Raw genomic sequence first — 17,975 nt, 5'->3', positions numbered from 1 at the left:
AGTATGATAAATGTAGACTAATACAGTGCACTTTCACTTTTCCATTGAATGTGAAACTTGATTTTTTATTAAATGGTGCACCCACAAGTAGTGGTCTTTGAAATGAAAATTCCAGATTGCTTGCTTGCTTGGGAAACATGCCATTCATTAGGATCTGACTGTCATCTAAAATGTTTCAAAGAATCAAACCAGACACTACATTAAAATATATATTTGTAAAAATTCTACCAGACTGGAGCGTTCAATTGCTCTGATTTCCATTAACTTGTTTTTCATATATCAAGCTCCGCCATGTTTTGAGATTTTGGGGAGAGGTGTGTTGTTTGGATTGCTAGCAACATTTTACATAAACTCTTATCTGCAAAATGCACACCTCTCGCCGATTTTAATTTATTTGTATACATGTTATCGCCCTTGAAGGCTGTTAGGTCGCAGTACATAATCAAACGATAACGGACCTCCAGCTCTCTTGTGGTTAGCAATCTTTTGAAGAAGATTAACAGGGGCTTGCTGCCTCTTACACAGATTCGTTCGTCTCCTTCTTTCGGGATGTTCTCAAAAAAGCCTCATGGGGACGTCAAAAAATCAACACCTAAAGTGTTGGATCCCAAAAAAGATGTACTGACCCGCCTAAAACACCTGCGGATCGTTATAGGTAAGTTGAAATTAGACATTTTGTCGGCTATCTTGCTGGACTAGTTATAGCTTGATGCTACAGCTAAACCAAAGCTATCCTAGCTGAAGTGAGCTCGCGACTTTGATCTGCTTTTGATGCGGAGTAGCTAGCTAACGTGCCTAATTGTTGCTACTCCGTCACTGGACGGATTGGAAGCATACAGTTGTTGCTAGCCATTATAACATGTTTGTATAATTGCAATGCTTAAAATGAATTTGATGTGCTGGTTGCATACTGATTGTATTCACAGTGGCTCAAGCTGGTCCATATCTAGTTTATTCTATTCTGCAAATAATTCGAGATGGCAACCATGTTTTGATTTGGTCAGTGTTTCCGGGGTCCTTGGGACGTGCTTAACCTAAACCGAACTTTAACCATTTTACATTTCAACTTCAATGGGTAGGGACGTCCCAAGAATGATATACCGTCCCATTTGTCAATATATGTCTTCAGTGATTTATCTCTGTCTTGCCTTCTGCACAATTTGTGGACTGAAGATGCAACATATACTAGAGACAGATTTGAGATGTCAGGCAATTAGCTAATTGGAGGAGTTTATCAAGAACTGCCTGCAAAACGGAGTCTGTCTGGAGGATGGGATTGGGCCTGTGGGCGGCACTGGGTGGACCCTGTGAAAAAACAGAAGATGTAAACCGGGGCTTCCTTTGGGATTTGTCAGGAAAGTCAGTCCTAGAGAGAACAGAGTCCTACTGTTTCATCAAAGTGTCCTGAGTTTAAAGCCAAAAGCCCTCTTGTTGCATGGTCTGTTCCAAGGCTTTAAAAATATGATCTTGAGAGGAAATGGACTGGAGATGGTTAAATTCTGTTGTATTTGTAGAAGCTATGAAAAACATAAAAACTTCATGGCATTGTGACTTGTGAGTGAAACATTGTTGCTCCATCTCATGAACCCATTTCCCCTATTGTGTTCAAGGCACATACCAAATTTCCTGTTTCCAATGTCCCCCAGTACAGCAACTGGTGTAGGAACACAGACTGTCATCATCCCATTGTGCATATGTGCCAGTAGCTGATGGAGCATTTAAGACAACAAAAAAAAACAATGGAAATCATGACATCATTGATGTTCAGATTGGAAAGCCGGAGCTCTAGAAGGATGCCTGAGTTTCCGACTTGGGTGACTGAAAAAAACAGGGTCCATCTGGTTTTGAACAGAGTTCCCAGCTGTCTTGAACGCACTGTATGAAGTCTGATATTTCTGAGTTCTCAGTTGTTTTGGATGCAGCATGAGGTTGGAGAGGTGTGTGTGCTACTGAGAAACAGCATAGCCACATACTGTGTAATAATAATGTAATGTGTTTAAATGTGATGTGTTAAGCCTAGCATTTCGTCTTATTGGTTGTTGAAAAAATAATCTAGGCTAATTCATTTAAAACTATAAGCTAATAATATAACTTTAGTATAGCAAAAAATAGGCTAATTGTGACAGTGTAAAAACATGATTTTATGGCTGTGCCTTAGCTAACTGTAGAAGCTACTTTTATTTCAAAAGTGCTGCACACATGGTGTACACCTAGAGTGGCTTCAGTATGCCAGGGAGTAGGTTAGGAACTGCGCTCTGTGGAAATTGGATGGGTGTGCCGTGGCCAGCTCACTCCATGGGGAATTTCAGGCCCAAGATAACAATCATGTTGGGGATATAGGCCAGGCCTAGTAGAGAGTTGTGTGGCTGTGGTGTGGCACTGCCTGACCGTAATGGCAGCTGAGCAACGGATAACAAGCTTCAGGCATGCGCCACACGGGATGTGTAACCTAAGCTCAGTAAGTGTTTCCCATGGCTTAATCAACATCCATGGCTCCTTTAAAAAAAATAATCTTCAATTGAAAAACATAAAATCAAATGTATTCTTTGTAAACAACAGGCAGTTAAATGCTTACTTATGGGCCCTTCCCAATAATGCAGAGAGAAATAATATAAAAGTAAAACATGCAGTTGAAGTCAGAAGTTTACATACACCTTAGCCAAATACATTTTAAACCCAGTTTTTGACAATTCCTGACATTAATCAGAGTAAAATTTCCCTGTCTTGGGTCAGTTAGGATCACCACTTTATTTTAAGAATGTGAAATGTCAGAATAATAGTAGAGCGAATTATTTATTTCAGCATTTCTTTCTTTCATCACATTCCCAGTGGGTCAGAAGTTTACATACACTCAATTAGCATTTGGTAGTATTGCCTTTAAATTGTTTAAGTCAAACGTTTCGGGTAGCCTTCCACAAGCTTTCCACAATAAGTTGTGAATTTTGGCCCATACCTTCTGACAGAGCTGGGGTAACTGAGTCAGGTTTGTAGGCCTCCTTGCGCGCACACACTTTTTCAGTTCTACCCACAAATTTTCTATGGGATTGAGGTCAGGGCTTTGTGATGACCACTCCAATACTTTGACTTTGTTGTCCTTAAGCCATTTTGCCACAACTTTGGAAGTATGCTTGGGGTCATTGTCCATTTGGAAGACCCATTTGCGACCAAGCTTTAACTTCCTGACTGATGTCTTGAGATGTTGCTTCAATATATCCACATAATTTTCCCTCTTTCATGATGCCATCTATTTTGTGAAGTGCACCAGTCCCTCCTGCAGCAAAGCACCCCCACAACATCATGCTGCCACCCCCGTGCTTCACGATTGGGATGGTGTTCTTCAGCTTGCAAGCCTCCCCCTTTTTTCTCCAAACATAACGATGGTCATTATGGCCAAACAGTTCTATTTTTGTTTCATCAGACCAGAAGACATTTCTCCAAAAAGTACAATCTTTGTCCCCATGTGCAGTTGCAAACTGTAGTCTGGCTTTTTATGGTGGGTTTGGAGCAGTGGCTTCTTCCTTGATGAGCAGCCTTTCAGGTTATGTCAATATAGGACTCGTTTTACTGTGCATATAGATCATTTTGTACCTGTTTTCTTCAGCATCTTCACAAGGTCCTTTGCTGTTGTTCTGGGATTGATTTGCACTTTTCTCACCAAAGTACGTTCTTCTCTGGGAGACAGAACGTGTCTCCTTCCTGAGCGGTATGACAGCTGCGTGGTCCCACGGTGTTTATACTTGCATACTATTGTTTGTACAGATGAACGTGGTACCTTCAGGCGTTTGGAAATTGCTCCCAAGGATGAACCAGACTTGTGGAGGTCTACAATTTTTTTGTGGAGGTCCTGGCTGATTTCTTTTGATTTTCCCATGATGTCAAGCAAAGAGGCACTGAGCTTGAAGGTAGGCCTTGAAATACATCCAAAGGTACACCTCAAATTGACTCAAATTATGTCAATTAGCCTATCAGAATCTTCTAAAGTCGACATAATTTTCTGGAATTTTCCAAGCTGTTTAAAGGCACAGTCAACTTAGTGTATGTAAACTTCTGACCCACTGGAATTGTGATACAGTGAATGATAAGTGAAATATTCTGTCTGTAAACAATTGTTGGAAAAATTACTTGTGTCATGCACAAAGTAGATGTCCTAACCGACTTGCCAAAACTATAGTTTGTTAACAAGAAATTTGTGGAGTGGTTGAAAAACACGTTTTAATGACTCCAACCTAAGTGTATGTAAACTTCCGACTTCAACTGTACATAATAATAATAATAGAGACAAGGGTTTCCAGTACTGAGTTGATGTGCAGAGGTACAAATAGAGGGGTGGGGGATCTAGTTATTGTCAAATGTGGATCATTTCAAGCAGCTGTAGGCTAAACATTGTGGCAACTGGCAATTGGTAGACTGACTCACAACAATATCTGCCTCTCTGTGTCTTTGGGAATGAAAAGTTGATGACGTCAAGTCAACACCCTGTCCTTTATTTACAGTCAGATGCTGCTTAATTCTATTAGCCTATCAGAGAGCAGCTCTAGACATCAGTAGACATCACGCTACCAAAATTAGTGTATAACTATCCAATGCTCTTGAGATTATTAGGATATCTGGAAGTTCGTTATTTCGTTAAATGAATGTGTTGTTGTTCTGTTGTGTATGGAACTACCATAATGTTTGTCCCAAATGGCACCCTATTCCTTATATAGTGTACTACAGTTGACCAGAGGCAATGGGCTTGGTCAAAAGTAGTGCACTATAAAGGGAATAGGGTGCCATTTGGGATGTAGACAAAGTGTGGTGTGTTGGAGCCAGGCACTGGTCTGGATGCATCTTTAGCTTTAAATGCCCACACCGGTAGAAATCCGCTTTTTTGAGCTGAACGACGATGGCCAGAGCATACCCATGATGTTGCACAACGATTTAAGTCAAGTTATTGTTTTAGTCAAAGTATGATATATTTGTCCTTGAGGTGACATTTGAACTGCCCACTTCATAAGGCTGGGCGATATAGCCAAAATATCAAATTATTATACACTGCTCAAAAAAATAAAGGGAACACTTAAACAACACAATGCAACACAAGGTGTGGGGTGGCATTTCTTTGTGGGGCCGCACAGCCCTCCATGTGCTCGCCAGAGGTAGCCTGACTGCCATTAGGTACCGAGATGAGATCCTCAGAGCCCTTGTGAGACCATATGCTGACACATGCACATTTGTGGCCTGCTGGAGGTCATTTTGCAGGGCTCTGGCAGTGCTCCTCCTGCTCAAAGGCGGAGGTAGCGGTCCTGCTGCTGGGTTGTTGCCCTCCTTACGGCCTCCTCCACGTCTCCTGATGTACTGGCCTGTCTCCTGGTAGCGCCTCCATGCTCTGGACACTACGCTGACAGACACAGCAAACCTTCTTGCCACAGCTCGCATTGATGTGCCATCCTGGATGAGCTGCACTACCTGAGCCACTTGTGTGGGTTGTAGACTCCGTCTCATGCTACCACTAGTGTGAGAGCACCGCCAGCATTGCAAAGTGACCAAAACATCAGCCAGGAAGCATAGGAACTGAGAAGTGGTCTGTGGTCACCACCTGCAGAATCACTCCTTTATTGGGGGTGTCTTGCTAATTGCCTATAATTTCCACCTTTTGTCTATTCCATTTGCACAACAGCATGTGAAATTTATTGTCAATCAGTGTTGCTTCCTAAGTGGACAGTTTGATTTCACAGAAGTGTGATTGACTTGGAGTTACATTGTGTTGTTTAAGTGTTCCCTTTATTTTTTTGAGCAGTGTATATTAATTTTTTTTGACTGTATTTTATGTTTTTGAATAATAAAAGTGGGTCTTTCTTTTCTGATTGTTTTATACTGTTTCATCCATCTCCAAACAAAAATAATTATCTATACATTAAAAAAATTATTTCCACACTGTGCCACAGAGGGCTGCATGAAATTGGCAACAAATCTAGGCATAGTTCATTCGTAACCTGTTGGAATCATGAAAAATTTAATGATTATTCAAATGCTATACTTGGAATATCGTGGGCAGCATCTTGAATACATTGTTGTTTGGCGTGACAACAAATGAATAAGCCAGGGAGGAATTATTGACAGGGTAGAAACTGAAGTGTTGGTTAGTGTTTCCAGGTGAAACGTTACATGTTTTCTTAGCTCATGTAGCTGTCTAGCTAGCTAACATATTCATGCTTCGCCTATTTTTTTTTTTACTTAGAAGATATCGTTGCACAAACAACATGCTTATCTAGGACTACACCAGCTCTGGTACCAGGCTGTATTAGCTAGCTGCCTATGTTTGCTCTGACTCTTAGTACATTTAGCAAGATAGCTAGCCAGCTAACTAGCGATTAACATTAGCGGCTAACACAATTTATTTTCGCAACAACTTGCTAAGAAAAGATAAACTAGCAGACAGTAGTTTGCAGACAGTAAGAAGCACAAACTAATAGTGTAATTATAGAACACTTGTGGGAAGTAGCATGTAACCAATATGTGTTGCATCCATCTGACCATGCAGAGTGAAAGGTTGTAATGTGCAGTTTGCAAACGATTCGTTCCTTTTGAACGAGTCTATTTACTGACTCGAGTCATGTTTAATTTTTCTGAGTGACTCGTTCATTTTAGTTGTTATTCTGCCATATTCCCAGTCACTTTGCCATGGTTAAATGCGGTGGTTCGCGCTTTCAGTTTTGTGCGAATGCTGCGGTTTCTGGTTAGGGTAGGTTTTAATAGTCACTGTGGGTACAACATCTCCTATACATTTCCTGATAAAATCAGTCACTGTATCAGTATATTTGTCTATAATATTCTCGGAAGCTACCCGGAACATATCCCAGTCCGCGTGATCAAAACAACCTTGAAGCATCGATTCTGATTGGTCAGACTAGCGTTGAATAGTCTTTAGGACGGGTACTTCCTCTTTGAGCTCCTGCTTATAGGAAGGAAGGAGCAAAATGGAGTCGTGGTCAGATTAGCTGAAAGGACTGCGGGGGAGGGCCTTGCAGGCATCCCGGAAGTTGGAGTAGCAGTGGTTGAGTGTTTTTAGCAGCGCGAGTACTACAGTTGATGTGTTGATTGAACTTCGGCAGCCTTTTCCTCAAATTTGCTTTGTTAAATTCCCCAGCTACCATAAAAGCAGCCTCAGGATATGTGGTTTCCAGTTCACTATATTCCTAAAGAAAATATTGTAATTTTTACTGCATACATTTTCCCTGACACCCAAAAGTACTCGTTACATTTTGAATGCTTAGCAGGACAGGAAAATGGTCCAATTCACACACTTAAGAGAACATCCCTTGTCATCCCTACTGCCTCTGGTGGACTCACTAAACACATCCGTAATTTGTAAATTATGTCTGAGTGTTGGGGAGCCCCTGGCTATCCTTAAATATATATAAAAGAAAACAAGAAAATAGTGCCGTCTGGCTTGCTTAATATAAGGAATTAGAAATTATTTCTACTTTTACTTTTGATACTAAAGTACATTTTAGCAATTACATTTACTTTTGATATTTCAAACCAGTATTTTACTGGGTGACTCACTTTTACTTAAGTGATTTTCTATTAAGGTATCTTTAATTTTACTCTTTCCACCAGTGTGTATATAATGACGAGATGCTCATGTCTCCGTCCGAACAATGGGAATTGTTGTCCCAAAGGTGGGAAGGCAGGCGTCAAGCTTAGGTCCAAAATAAGTCCATAGAAACGCATTGGGCTTATTTTGGACAGAGTAAAACCTCTCGCTTCGCGTCTTCCTCTCTCTGCTTATGGTGAACGAAAGGCTTGTAGAATTATGACTCTTAAGTTTTCAAATCATAGTTTGCCAATAGGGAGTTCCTGCGTGCTCTAGGCATTACTGACTCAAATGAACGAAATGAGTCGAAAGATTTGTTCTTTTGACTGAATGAGTTAAAGATCTGAGTGAGAAAAAAGAACCGAACTTTCCATCACTAGTGAACAGCAAGCTAGTGCTCTCTCTCCTTGAGTGACAGGGCAGGGCTTGGCGATTTCTTTTTTTTAGTGTAGTTACCCATTTAAAGTGGCAATCAACAGTAGAAACAATAACAAAGCTGCCTTCCCACCCTGGTTTAGTAAAAAGCTGAGAGATTGGGCTGGAGAAATGTAATCACTCTGAAATGTATAGACAGAGCTATGGATGCAAGGATTGACCATCCATGATATCAAAATTATAGTTTTAACTAGGGATGCGCGATATATCGGTAAGCATATCAGAATCAACCGATATTAGCTAAAAATGCCAACATCGGCATCGCTCCGATGTCTAGTTTAACACCGGTGTCAATGCTGACATGCATACCTATATAACGTAGGTAGATGACGTAATGACTAGAGGTCGACCGATTTAAATTGGCATGGCCGATTTCAAGTTTTCATAACAATGGGTAATCGGCATTTTTGGACGAGTGCAGCAAGGAGCCACGGTAAGTTGCTAGCTAGCATTAAACTAATCTTATAAAAAACAATCAATCTTCACATAATCACTAGTTAACTACACATGGTTGATGATATTACTAGTTTATTTAGTTAAAAGAAATTCATGTTAGCAGGCAATATTAACTAGGGAAATTGTGTCACTTCTCTTGCATTCTGTGCAAGCAGAGTCAGGGTATATGCAGCAGTTTGGGCCGCCTGGCTCGTTGCGAACTGTGTGAAGACCATTTGTTCCTAACAAAGACCGTAATTAATTTGACAGAATTTTACATAATTATGAGGTAACATTGAAGGTTGTGCAATGTAACAGCAATATTTCGATAAACGGTTCCGTATTTCACTGAAAGAATAAACGTTTTGTTTTCGAAATGATAGTTTCCGGATTTGACCATATTAATGACCTAAGGCTCGTATTTCTGTGTGTTATTATGTTATAATTAAGTATATGATTTGATATTTGATAGAGCAGTCTGACTGAGCGGTGGTAGGCATTCATTCAAACAGCACTTTCCTGCGTTTGCCACAGTGCTGTTTATGACTTCAAGCCTATCAACTCCCAAGATTAGGCTGGCAATACTATAGTGCCTATAAGAACATCCAATAGTCAAAGGTATATGAAATACAAATGGTATAGAGAGAAATAGTCCTATAATAACTACAACCTAAAACTTCTTAACTGGGAATATTGAAGACTCATGTTAAAAGGAACCACCAGCTTTCATATGTTCTCATGTTCTCAGCAAGGAACTTAAACGTTAGCTTTTTTACACGGCACATATTGCACTTTTACTTCTCCAACACTGTGTTTTTGCATTATTTAAACCAAATTGAACATGTTTCATTATTTATTTGAGACTAAACAGATTTTTATTTATGTATTATATTAAGTTAAAATAATAGTGTTCATTCAGTATTGTTGTAATTGTCATTATTACAAATATATATATTTTTTAAATCGGTCGATTAATCGGTATCGGCTTTTTTTGGTCTTTCAATAATCGGTATCGGCGTTGAAAAATCATAATCAGTCGACCTCTAGTAATGACGCAGAGCTACACAGAACAAAAGCAGAAAAATACAAATCACACACTTCCAACAACTAACCAAGTCGAAGTCGAACAGTCATTTGAAAGAGTAAGAACATTTCAGCGAGACAAGTCAAAGGCGAAATCCATTAACGCAAAGATAATGAAATTCATTGCCCTTAACAATCAACCGTTCTCTGTCGTGGATGATGTTGGCTTTTGTCGACTGGTCGAGCACCTCGAGCTCCGGTACACTCTACCAAGTAGGTGCTATTTTTCAAATGTTGCCCTACCGGAGTTACACAGTATTGTTGAAACGCACATCTATGAGCTACTTGCTATGGGTGTCACTGCTATTAGCTTCACGACTGACATTTGGACCAGCGCTGTCCGCCCCATGAGCATGCTGAGTCTGACAACACAGTGGGTCGACGAGGATTTCGTACTGAGGAAAGCCGTATTGCATGCTCAAGAATGTGCTGTTCTCATACCGCTGCTGCCATTTCAATGGCATTTGAGAACATGTTTGAAACTTGGAAACATGAACACACTCCTAGCTCCTTTCGAACAACTGACTGAGAAATAATCCCAACTGCGTCTGCAGCAGACGTGATACCCTCTGTCATGGCATTGAAACGCCTGCTCAACAGAACTGCCGACACATACCGTGGGGTTAAAACTTGCAAAAGTACTCTACAAGAGGCTGTGAACAAGCGATTCGGTGGCATTCTCTATGAGCCTCTTTACTGTGGCGCCACTATGCTCAATGCTAGGTACAAGGACCACTACTTTGATGCAGACAAGAAACAAGGTTTACAGGAAATGTTAGACACAGCTGGACAAGATGGAAATGGACACAGCGACAGTGCACACCAAGGAAGAGAGGCCACGGACAGACAGAGCTGAAACTCCACTGCTTGACGTGTATGATGAAATCCTGGTTGAGACTGAACAAATGAACAACGAAACAGCACAGCAATTAAGTGAAAGAAATAGGTTTTGATTATGTTTCACTGGTAATGGGGGCATACATAAATGCCAACAAAATAACATTTTGGTCATTTGTGTGTGTGTAACTATTTAACTGTATAAGAATGCTTAAAACTGTACAAGAATGCTTAAAATTGTTATTATCGGTATTGTTCTTTTTGGCAAGGAAAATATCGAATATCAGTATCAGCCAAAAATGTCATATCGGTGCATCCCTAGTTTTAACCATGTTTTGAAGCTACATGGTGTTTGTACATTTTCTTTTTACAAACCTTGGAGTGGAACAAACTTATATTTTGGGTTCTGATAGGGTATGATTGTTGAACTAACCTCATGAGGCGTTTATAAGTTATATTCTTCAAGAATCAGTGGGTACATATTAGGCATGCACCGATATGACATATTTGGCCGATACCGATATCCAATATTTTCCTTGCCAAAAAACGATACCGATATAAAAAAATTTAGCGGCCTTTTAAGCATTCTAGTACAGTTAAATAGTTCACACACGCACACATGGACACAGTGGTCTAAGGCACTGAATCTCAGTGCAAGAAGCGTCACTACAGTCCCTGGGTCGAATCCAGGCTGTAGCACATTCAGCCGTGATTGGGAGTCCCATAGGGTGGCGTACAATTGGCCCAGCGTTGTCCGGGTTTGGCCGGGGTAGGCCGTTATTGTACATAAGAATTTATGTACAATAAGTTAAATAAATGATTTTATTTTTTTATTGAAACAACTCGCTTCCCCCGTTTCACCAAAATGAATGGTTTTGACCGCTAAAGTTTTGCTTCACTACACGCTCCACTGCTTTGATTGGTGTAATGTTAGTCTATCCAGATAATGAAAAGGCACTCGCGAAAGAAAATTCAAAGAATTTATAGATGTATGTCTTTTGTGTTATCCCTGATTGTAGCCTATCATTTCACTGACTTGGTTTTGCTGTACTGCAGCCAAAGTCTGCCAGCAGCCTACCTACCAAAGGTTGCACCGTGTCCATGGAAATGTAGAAAAACACATATTTACATTTCACATTTTTAGTCATTTAGCAGACACTTAGTTAAAAAATATATACTTTTTGGGGGGGTGTCTAGGTGAGAAGGGGATGCGAGGGGGGGGGGTGCTGTGGGATTATTTAAGATACTCTTTGAAGAGGTAGGGTTTCAGATGATTTCAGAAAATGGTCAGGAACTCTGCTGTCCTAGCTTCAGGGGGAAGCTGGTTCCACCATTAGGGTGCCAGGAAAGAGAAGATCTTGTACTGGGCTGAGTGGGAGCTGGCCTCCTGTAGGTGTGGGACGGCCAAGAGACTAGAGGTGGCAGAATGGAGTACTTGGGTTGGGGTATAGGGTTTGAGCATAGCTTGAAGGTAGGGAGGGGCAGTTCCTATTGCTGCTCCGTAGGCAAGCACTATGGTCTTGTAGATCAAATCAAATGTTATTTGTCAAATACACATGGTTAGCAGATGTTAATGCGAGTGTAGCGAAATGCTTGTGCTTCTAGTTCCGACAATGCAGTAATAACCAACGAGTAATCTAACCTAACAATTTCACAACAACTACCTAATACACACAAGTGTAAAGGAATGAAGAATATGTACATAAAAATATATGAATGAGTGATGGTACAGAACAGCATAGGCAAGATGCAGTAGATGGTATCGAATACAGTATATACATATGAGATGAGTAATGTAGGGTATGTAAACAGTATATGAAGTGGCATTGTTTAAAGTGGCTAGTGATACATTTTTCATAAATGTTTACATTATTAAAGTGGCTGGAGTTGAGTCAGTATGTTGGCAGCAGCCACTCAATGTTAGTGGTGGCTGTTTAACAGTCTGATGGCCTTGAGATAGAAGCTGTTTTTCAGTCTCTCGGTCCCTGCTTTGATGCACCTGTACTGACCTCGCCTTCTGGATGATAGCGGGGTGAACAGGCAGTGGCTCGGGTGGTTGTTGTCCTTGATGATCTTTATGGCCTTCCTGTGAAAATCGGGTGGTGTAGGTGTCCTGGAGGGCATGTAGTTTGCCCCCGGCGATGCGTTGTGCAGACCTCACTACCCTCTGGAGAGCCTTACAGTTGTTGGCGGAGCAGTTGCCGTACCAGCCGGTGATACAGCCCGACAGGATGCGCTCGATTGTGCATCTGTAAAAGTTTGTGAGTGCTTTTGGTGACAAGCCGAATTTCTTCAGCCTCCTGAGGTTGAAGAGGCGCTGCTGCACCTTCTTCACCACGCGGTCTGTGTGGGTGGACCAATTCAGTTTGTCCGTGATGTGTACACCGAGGAACATAAAACTTACTACCCTCTCCACTACTGTCCCGTCGATGTAGATAGGGGGGTGCTCCCTCTGCTGTTTCCGGAAGTCTACGATCATCTCCTTTGTTTTGTTGACGTTGAGTGTGAGATTATTTTCCTGACACCACACTCCAATGTTAAGCTTGAGTGGACAAGTGACAGTGACGTCATGGAATTCAAATGGGGAGAGGGAGAAAAGAGAATCTCCACTTAGGAGAAATGAGTAGCCCTGTGCCACTACCGCGATGGCCAGATGCTCTCTCACTATGAGAGAATATTGTTAACTGTCTTTCAATAGTTACCCATATTACCGGAGTTTCATATTATTCTTTGTAACTCTTTCTAAGGCGGCTAAGTGGCTGCAATTTATGGAACATGCCAAAACTTAGGAGATGACAATTGATGGCTAATTCAAATACGTTTTCCCTAAATCAATACTTCTGATAAATCAAGCTCCGGAACCAGCCATAGAACCAGCTGGCTAATCTTTTGTATACAGTATAGTAAAAAAAAGTACAGTATAGTAAAAAAAAACAGCAACAACAGTTAACATTAGCTAGCTCGATAAGGTTAGCAGGATAGCAAGCTAGCTAGATAAAGTTAACATGCTAGCTAGCTACACTGACAGCTGTCAGTGCCCTATTTGTTGATGTTTATCAACTCTGTGGAAATTCCCACACCCAATTCGTGTACATGTATAAGTAGCCTTCGTCATTCTTCATAGGTGGAACCTAAAGGTGCATTTCCTCTCTAGGACAGGAAATTACATTGAAATAGTGGCGACAACTTTAAATGGCCCATGGCACCAATGCCCATACCTAGGTCAAAAGAACCAACTCATACAGGCAATGTGTATGGTTGGACCCAGTCAGTGTTCCCAATCACAGTAGTGTGATCATGTGCTGTAGACAAAGACTTGGCAGAATTCAGTGTTGTTGACTACAGTCTTCATGTTAACATGACCAGGGAGAGGCCCAGCCTCTCCACACACTAGGGTTGCTTCCCAAATGTGACCCTATTCTCTATGTAGCGCACTACTTTTGGCCAAATATTTGGGTTAAAAAGTAGGGCCAGTTTCCCAGTATTTTTTCCATAGCAAAAATGAAAACACAAAGCAGACTAGGGCTTACCCCATTTAGTCGACTGGTCGATAGGCTGTTGGTCGACCAAATTTCTTTCTGTAAATGCATTCAATATATTATTATTATTATTATTAGTCGTGTACCGTTCTCATTGTTGGAGTGGACATGTTGTTTGCAGAGCTCACCATCCAACGTTTTGGTTTATTTCATTCCAATTCATGAGTTTTGTCAATTTATTCATTGTCTTTTGTTTGGAGCGCATCTTTCAATGTTGAGTAAGGACACGCACCTGATTTTGCATATAAATGTAGGCCTAGGCTACCTGACCTGTGTGCAAATGTACGCCTATAAATGTGTCCATTTGGGGACCTCTGGTAGTATTTCTGATTGTCTTATCTCACCACCAGTAATGAGTTTTGGAGCTTAAAAAAGAAAAGAAAGAAAGATTACAAATATCACATCAAACAGCAAGTAAACAGTCTGTTTTTAGAATCCATTGAGAATGACAATAGTTACTCAATGTATTTTACAATTATTTCCAGCTATCTCCCTTTCGATAACCAGTCGGTATGAAAGGGAAACATGAAATGCTCTAATCCAGTGGAATAATCATAAAATACCTGATTTAATTCTTATCTCTTGCACAAATAGCCTACAGTTGTGTCTGTCCCAGGGCCCAGAATATTGTTGTTGCAAGTTTGCTAGCTGGAGCTTCAGGACAGATACAGTTGATTAGTTGATACAATGTTTCAAGTTGGTTGCAGACAGCCATGCCCAGCCAATTGGATTTCTAGGGTATTTTTTTATCAGGGTATTTTTGACCTGCAGGCCGCAATTTTTTTGATTTGTTAGGTTTATGTAGGATGTTTTTACATAGTTGGCAATAGAAGTTACTTTTAGATTTGTATAATTTTCTTTTAGATTGAATTCAGATTAACCACATGACAATGATTTTGAGTTACAATGACTATTATAAATGAAATGTAACTGTTGCACAAAAATGTGCATATGAAAATCATAACTGATATGCAGATTGGTAGAAATGGTAAGATATAAATTGGCACTCCAAATGGAAAAGGGTGCCGACGCCTGGTGTAGCCTATTACCGGCAACTTCAGGAGTGTAAAGGCAGGATCTGAGAAGGCCTGCAGTGGGAGGAGGAGGGCTGGGTATTTTTCTTCTAGTTTGGCTATCTTGATCTATGGCTCCCTCTTGAGTCATTTGTGTGTCTTAATTATTGAATCAAACAACGTTCATTAAGTGTCAGACAAGCTCAGTACATATAGTTGATTTTATTAAAACACAGGGTGTGTCTAAATATGGAAAAACACACGCTTTACAATTTCGGTTTTTGCCAGGCGTTATGGGACCCATGTCGTCCGAAAAGTTATACTTTTTACTAATCTGTCCATAAAACATTCTTCCAAAAGTCTTGATGATCATCCAGGTGCTTCCAGGTGCTTTTTGGCAAACTTGACTCAACTTTTTGGATGAGATGGGTCCCATTAAGTCTGGCGAAAACCAAACACTGCATTCCACAGTAAGAACCTCATACCAACGATCAAGCATGGTGGTGGTAGTGTGATGGTTTGGGGATGCTTTGCTGCCTCAGGATCTGGACAACTTGTCTTAATAGAAGGAACCATGAATTTTGCTCTGTATCAAATAATTCTACAGGAGAATGTCAGGCCATCTGTCTGTAAGCTGAAGTGCAGCTGGGTCATGCAACCAGACAATGATCCAAAACACACAATCAAGCCTACATGAAAATTATTAAAAAGCAACAAATTTGATGTTTTGAAATGGCCTAGTCAAAGTCCTAATTGAGATGTTGTGGCAGGACTTGAAACAAGCAGGTCATGCTTAAAAACCCGCAAATCTTGCAGAGTTAAAGCAGTTCTGCATACAAGAGTGAACCAAAATTCCTCCACAGCGATGTGAGAGACTGGAAGCATCAACAACTACAGGAAGCATTTAGTTGCAGTCATTACAGCTGAAGGTGGCACAACCAGTTATGTGTAAGGGGGCAATTATTTTTCACACAGTGTAATTGGGATTTGCATAAATAAAATAAGTATACATTTTTTAGCTCAGGTTCCCTTTATCTAATATTAGGTTTTGGTTGAATATCTGATAACATTCCGTATCAAATGTGTAAAAATAGAGAAAATCAGAAAGGGGGCAAATACTTTTTCACGGCACTGTATATAGGGTGCCATTTCAGATGCATGCTGCCTCTTTCTGATAAAGAGACTCTTGTGTTCTATTTTTGAACTGCAATACTGCTGCTTGGCTTGCTGCTATCTCAGCAGAGTAAGTCAACAAGAACATGCCCCCATTCCCCGAGCTAGGCTATTGTTTAGGAGAGAGCAGTTCTGGGCTGGCCCTTAACTGGGCAAACTGAGGAAGCTGGATTATGAAAGAGGTGTTCTGTTTTAGGATTCTTTGGATGTGTGTGTGTACTGTTTGGCAGATATTAATATTACCTGTTGACAAGTGTAGTTCTTCAGCCAAGCCATGTCAAAATTAGTTAGGATTAGTTAGTACCTTTTAGAGGTCGACCGATTATGATTTTTCAACGCCGATACCGATTATTGGAGGACCAAAAAAGCCGATACCGATTTTTATTTTATTTATATTTGTAATAATGACAATTACAACAATACTGAATGAACACTTATTTTAACTTAATATAATACATCAATAATATCAATTTAGCCTCAAATAAATAATGAAACATGTTCAATTTGGTTTAAATAATGCAAAAACAAAGTGTTGGAGAAGAAAGTAAAAGTGCAATATGTGCCATGTAAAAAAGCTAACGTTAAGTTCCTTGCTCAGAACATGAGAACATATGAAAGCTGGTGGTTCCTTTTAACATGAGTCTTCAATATTCCCAGGTAAGAAGTTTTAGGTTGTAGTTATTATAGGAATTATAGGACTATTTCGCTCTATACGATTTGTATTTCATATACCTTTGACTATTGGATGTTATTATAGGCACTTTAGTATTGCCAGTGTAACAGTATAGCTTCCGTCCCTCTCCTCGCTCCTACCTGGGCTCGAACCAGGAACACATCGACAACAGCCACCCTCGAAGCAGCGTTACCCATGCAAAGCAAGGGGAACAACCACTCCAAGTCTCAGAGCGGGTGATGTTTTAAACGCTATTAGCGCGCACCCCGCTAACTAGCTAGCCATTTCACATCGGTTACACCAGCTTAATCTCAGGAGTTGATAGGCTTGAAGTCATAAACAGCGCAATGCTTGAAGAACTGCGAAGAGCTGCTGGCAAACGCACAAAAGTGCTGTTTGAATGAATGCTTACGAGCATGCTGCTGCCTACCATCGCTCAGTCAGACTGCTCTATCAAATATCAAATCATAGACTTAATTATAACATAATAACACACAGAAATACGAGCCGTAGGTCATTAATATGGTCGAATCCGGAAACTATCATCTCGAAAACAAAACATTTATTCTTTCAGTGAAATACGGAACCGTTCCGTATTTTATCTAACGGGTGGGATCCATCAGTCTAAATATTCCTGTTACATTGCACAACCTTCAATGTTATGTCATAATTACGTAGAATTCTGGCAAATTAGTTCGCAATGAGCCAGGCGGCCCAAACTGTTGCATATACCCTGACTCTGCGTGCAATGAACGCAAGAGAAGTGACACAATTTCACCTGGTTAATATTGCCTGCTAACCTGGATTTCTTTTAGCTAAATATGCAGGTTTAAAAATATATACTTCTGTGTATTGATTTTAAGAAAGGAATTGATGTTTATGGTTAGGTACACGTTGGAGCAACGACAGTCCTTTTTCGCTAATGCGCACTGCATCGATTATATGCAACGCAGGACACGCTAGATAAACTAGTAATATCATCAACCATGTGTAGTTATAACTAGTGATTATGATTGATTGATTGATAGTTTTTTATAAGATAAGTTTAATGCTAGCTAGCAACTTACCTTGGCTTCTTACTGCATTCGCATAACAGGCGGGCTCCTCGTGAGGCAGGTGGTTAGAGCGTTGGACTAGTTAACCGTAAGGTTGCAAGATTGAATCCCTGAGCTGACAAGGTAAAAATCTGTCATTCTGCCCCTGAACAA

The 17,975-nt window shown here is 40.5% G+C and overlaps 1 protein-coding gene across 7 annotated transcripts in view; it reads left to right on the top strand.

The window, feature by feature from the left end:
* The first annotated feature begins 240 nt into the window (after positions 1–240).
* Positions 241–17,975, top strand: part of LOC139563695 (ral GTPase-activating protein subunit alpha-1-like) — a 119,351-nt gene continuing 101,616 nt past the window's right edge. For all 7 annotated transcript variants that reach the window (XR_011672621.1, XM_071382558.1, XM_071382555.1 and 4 more), the window contains exon 1: positions 241–655. Coding sequence is in view for 6 of the 7 variants with exons in the window: in XM_071382558.1 (XP_071238659.1) it covers positions 550–655 (106 nt within the window). In the remaining variant the exon portion in view is untranslated. The remainder of the gene's footprint in view (positions 656–17,975) is intronic.

This window comes from Salvelinus alpinus, chromosome 34, assembly GCF_045679555.1.
Source record: "Salvelinus alpinus chromosome 34, SLU_Salpinus.1, whole genome shotgun sequence".
Lineage (NCBI taxonomy): Eukaryota > Metazoa > Chordata > Actinopteri > Salmoniformes > Salmonidae > Salvelinus > Salvelinus alpinus.
The sequence above is the reverse complement of the archived record's forward strand: the minus strand, read 5'-3'. Positions and strand labels throughout refer to the sequence as shown.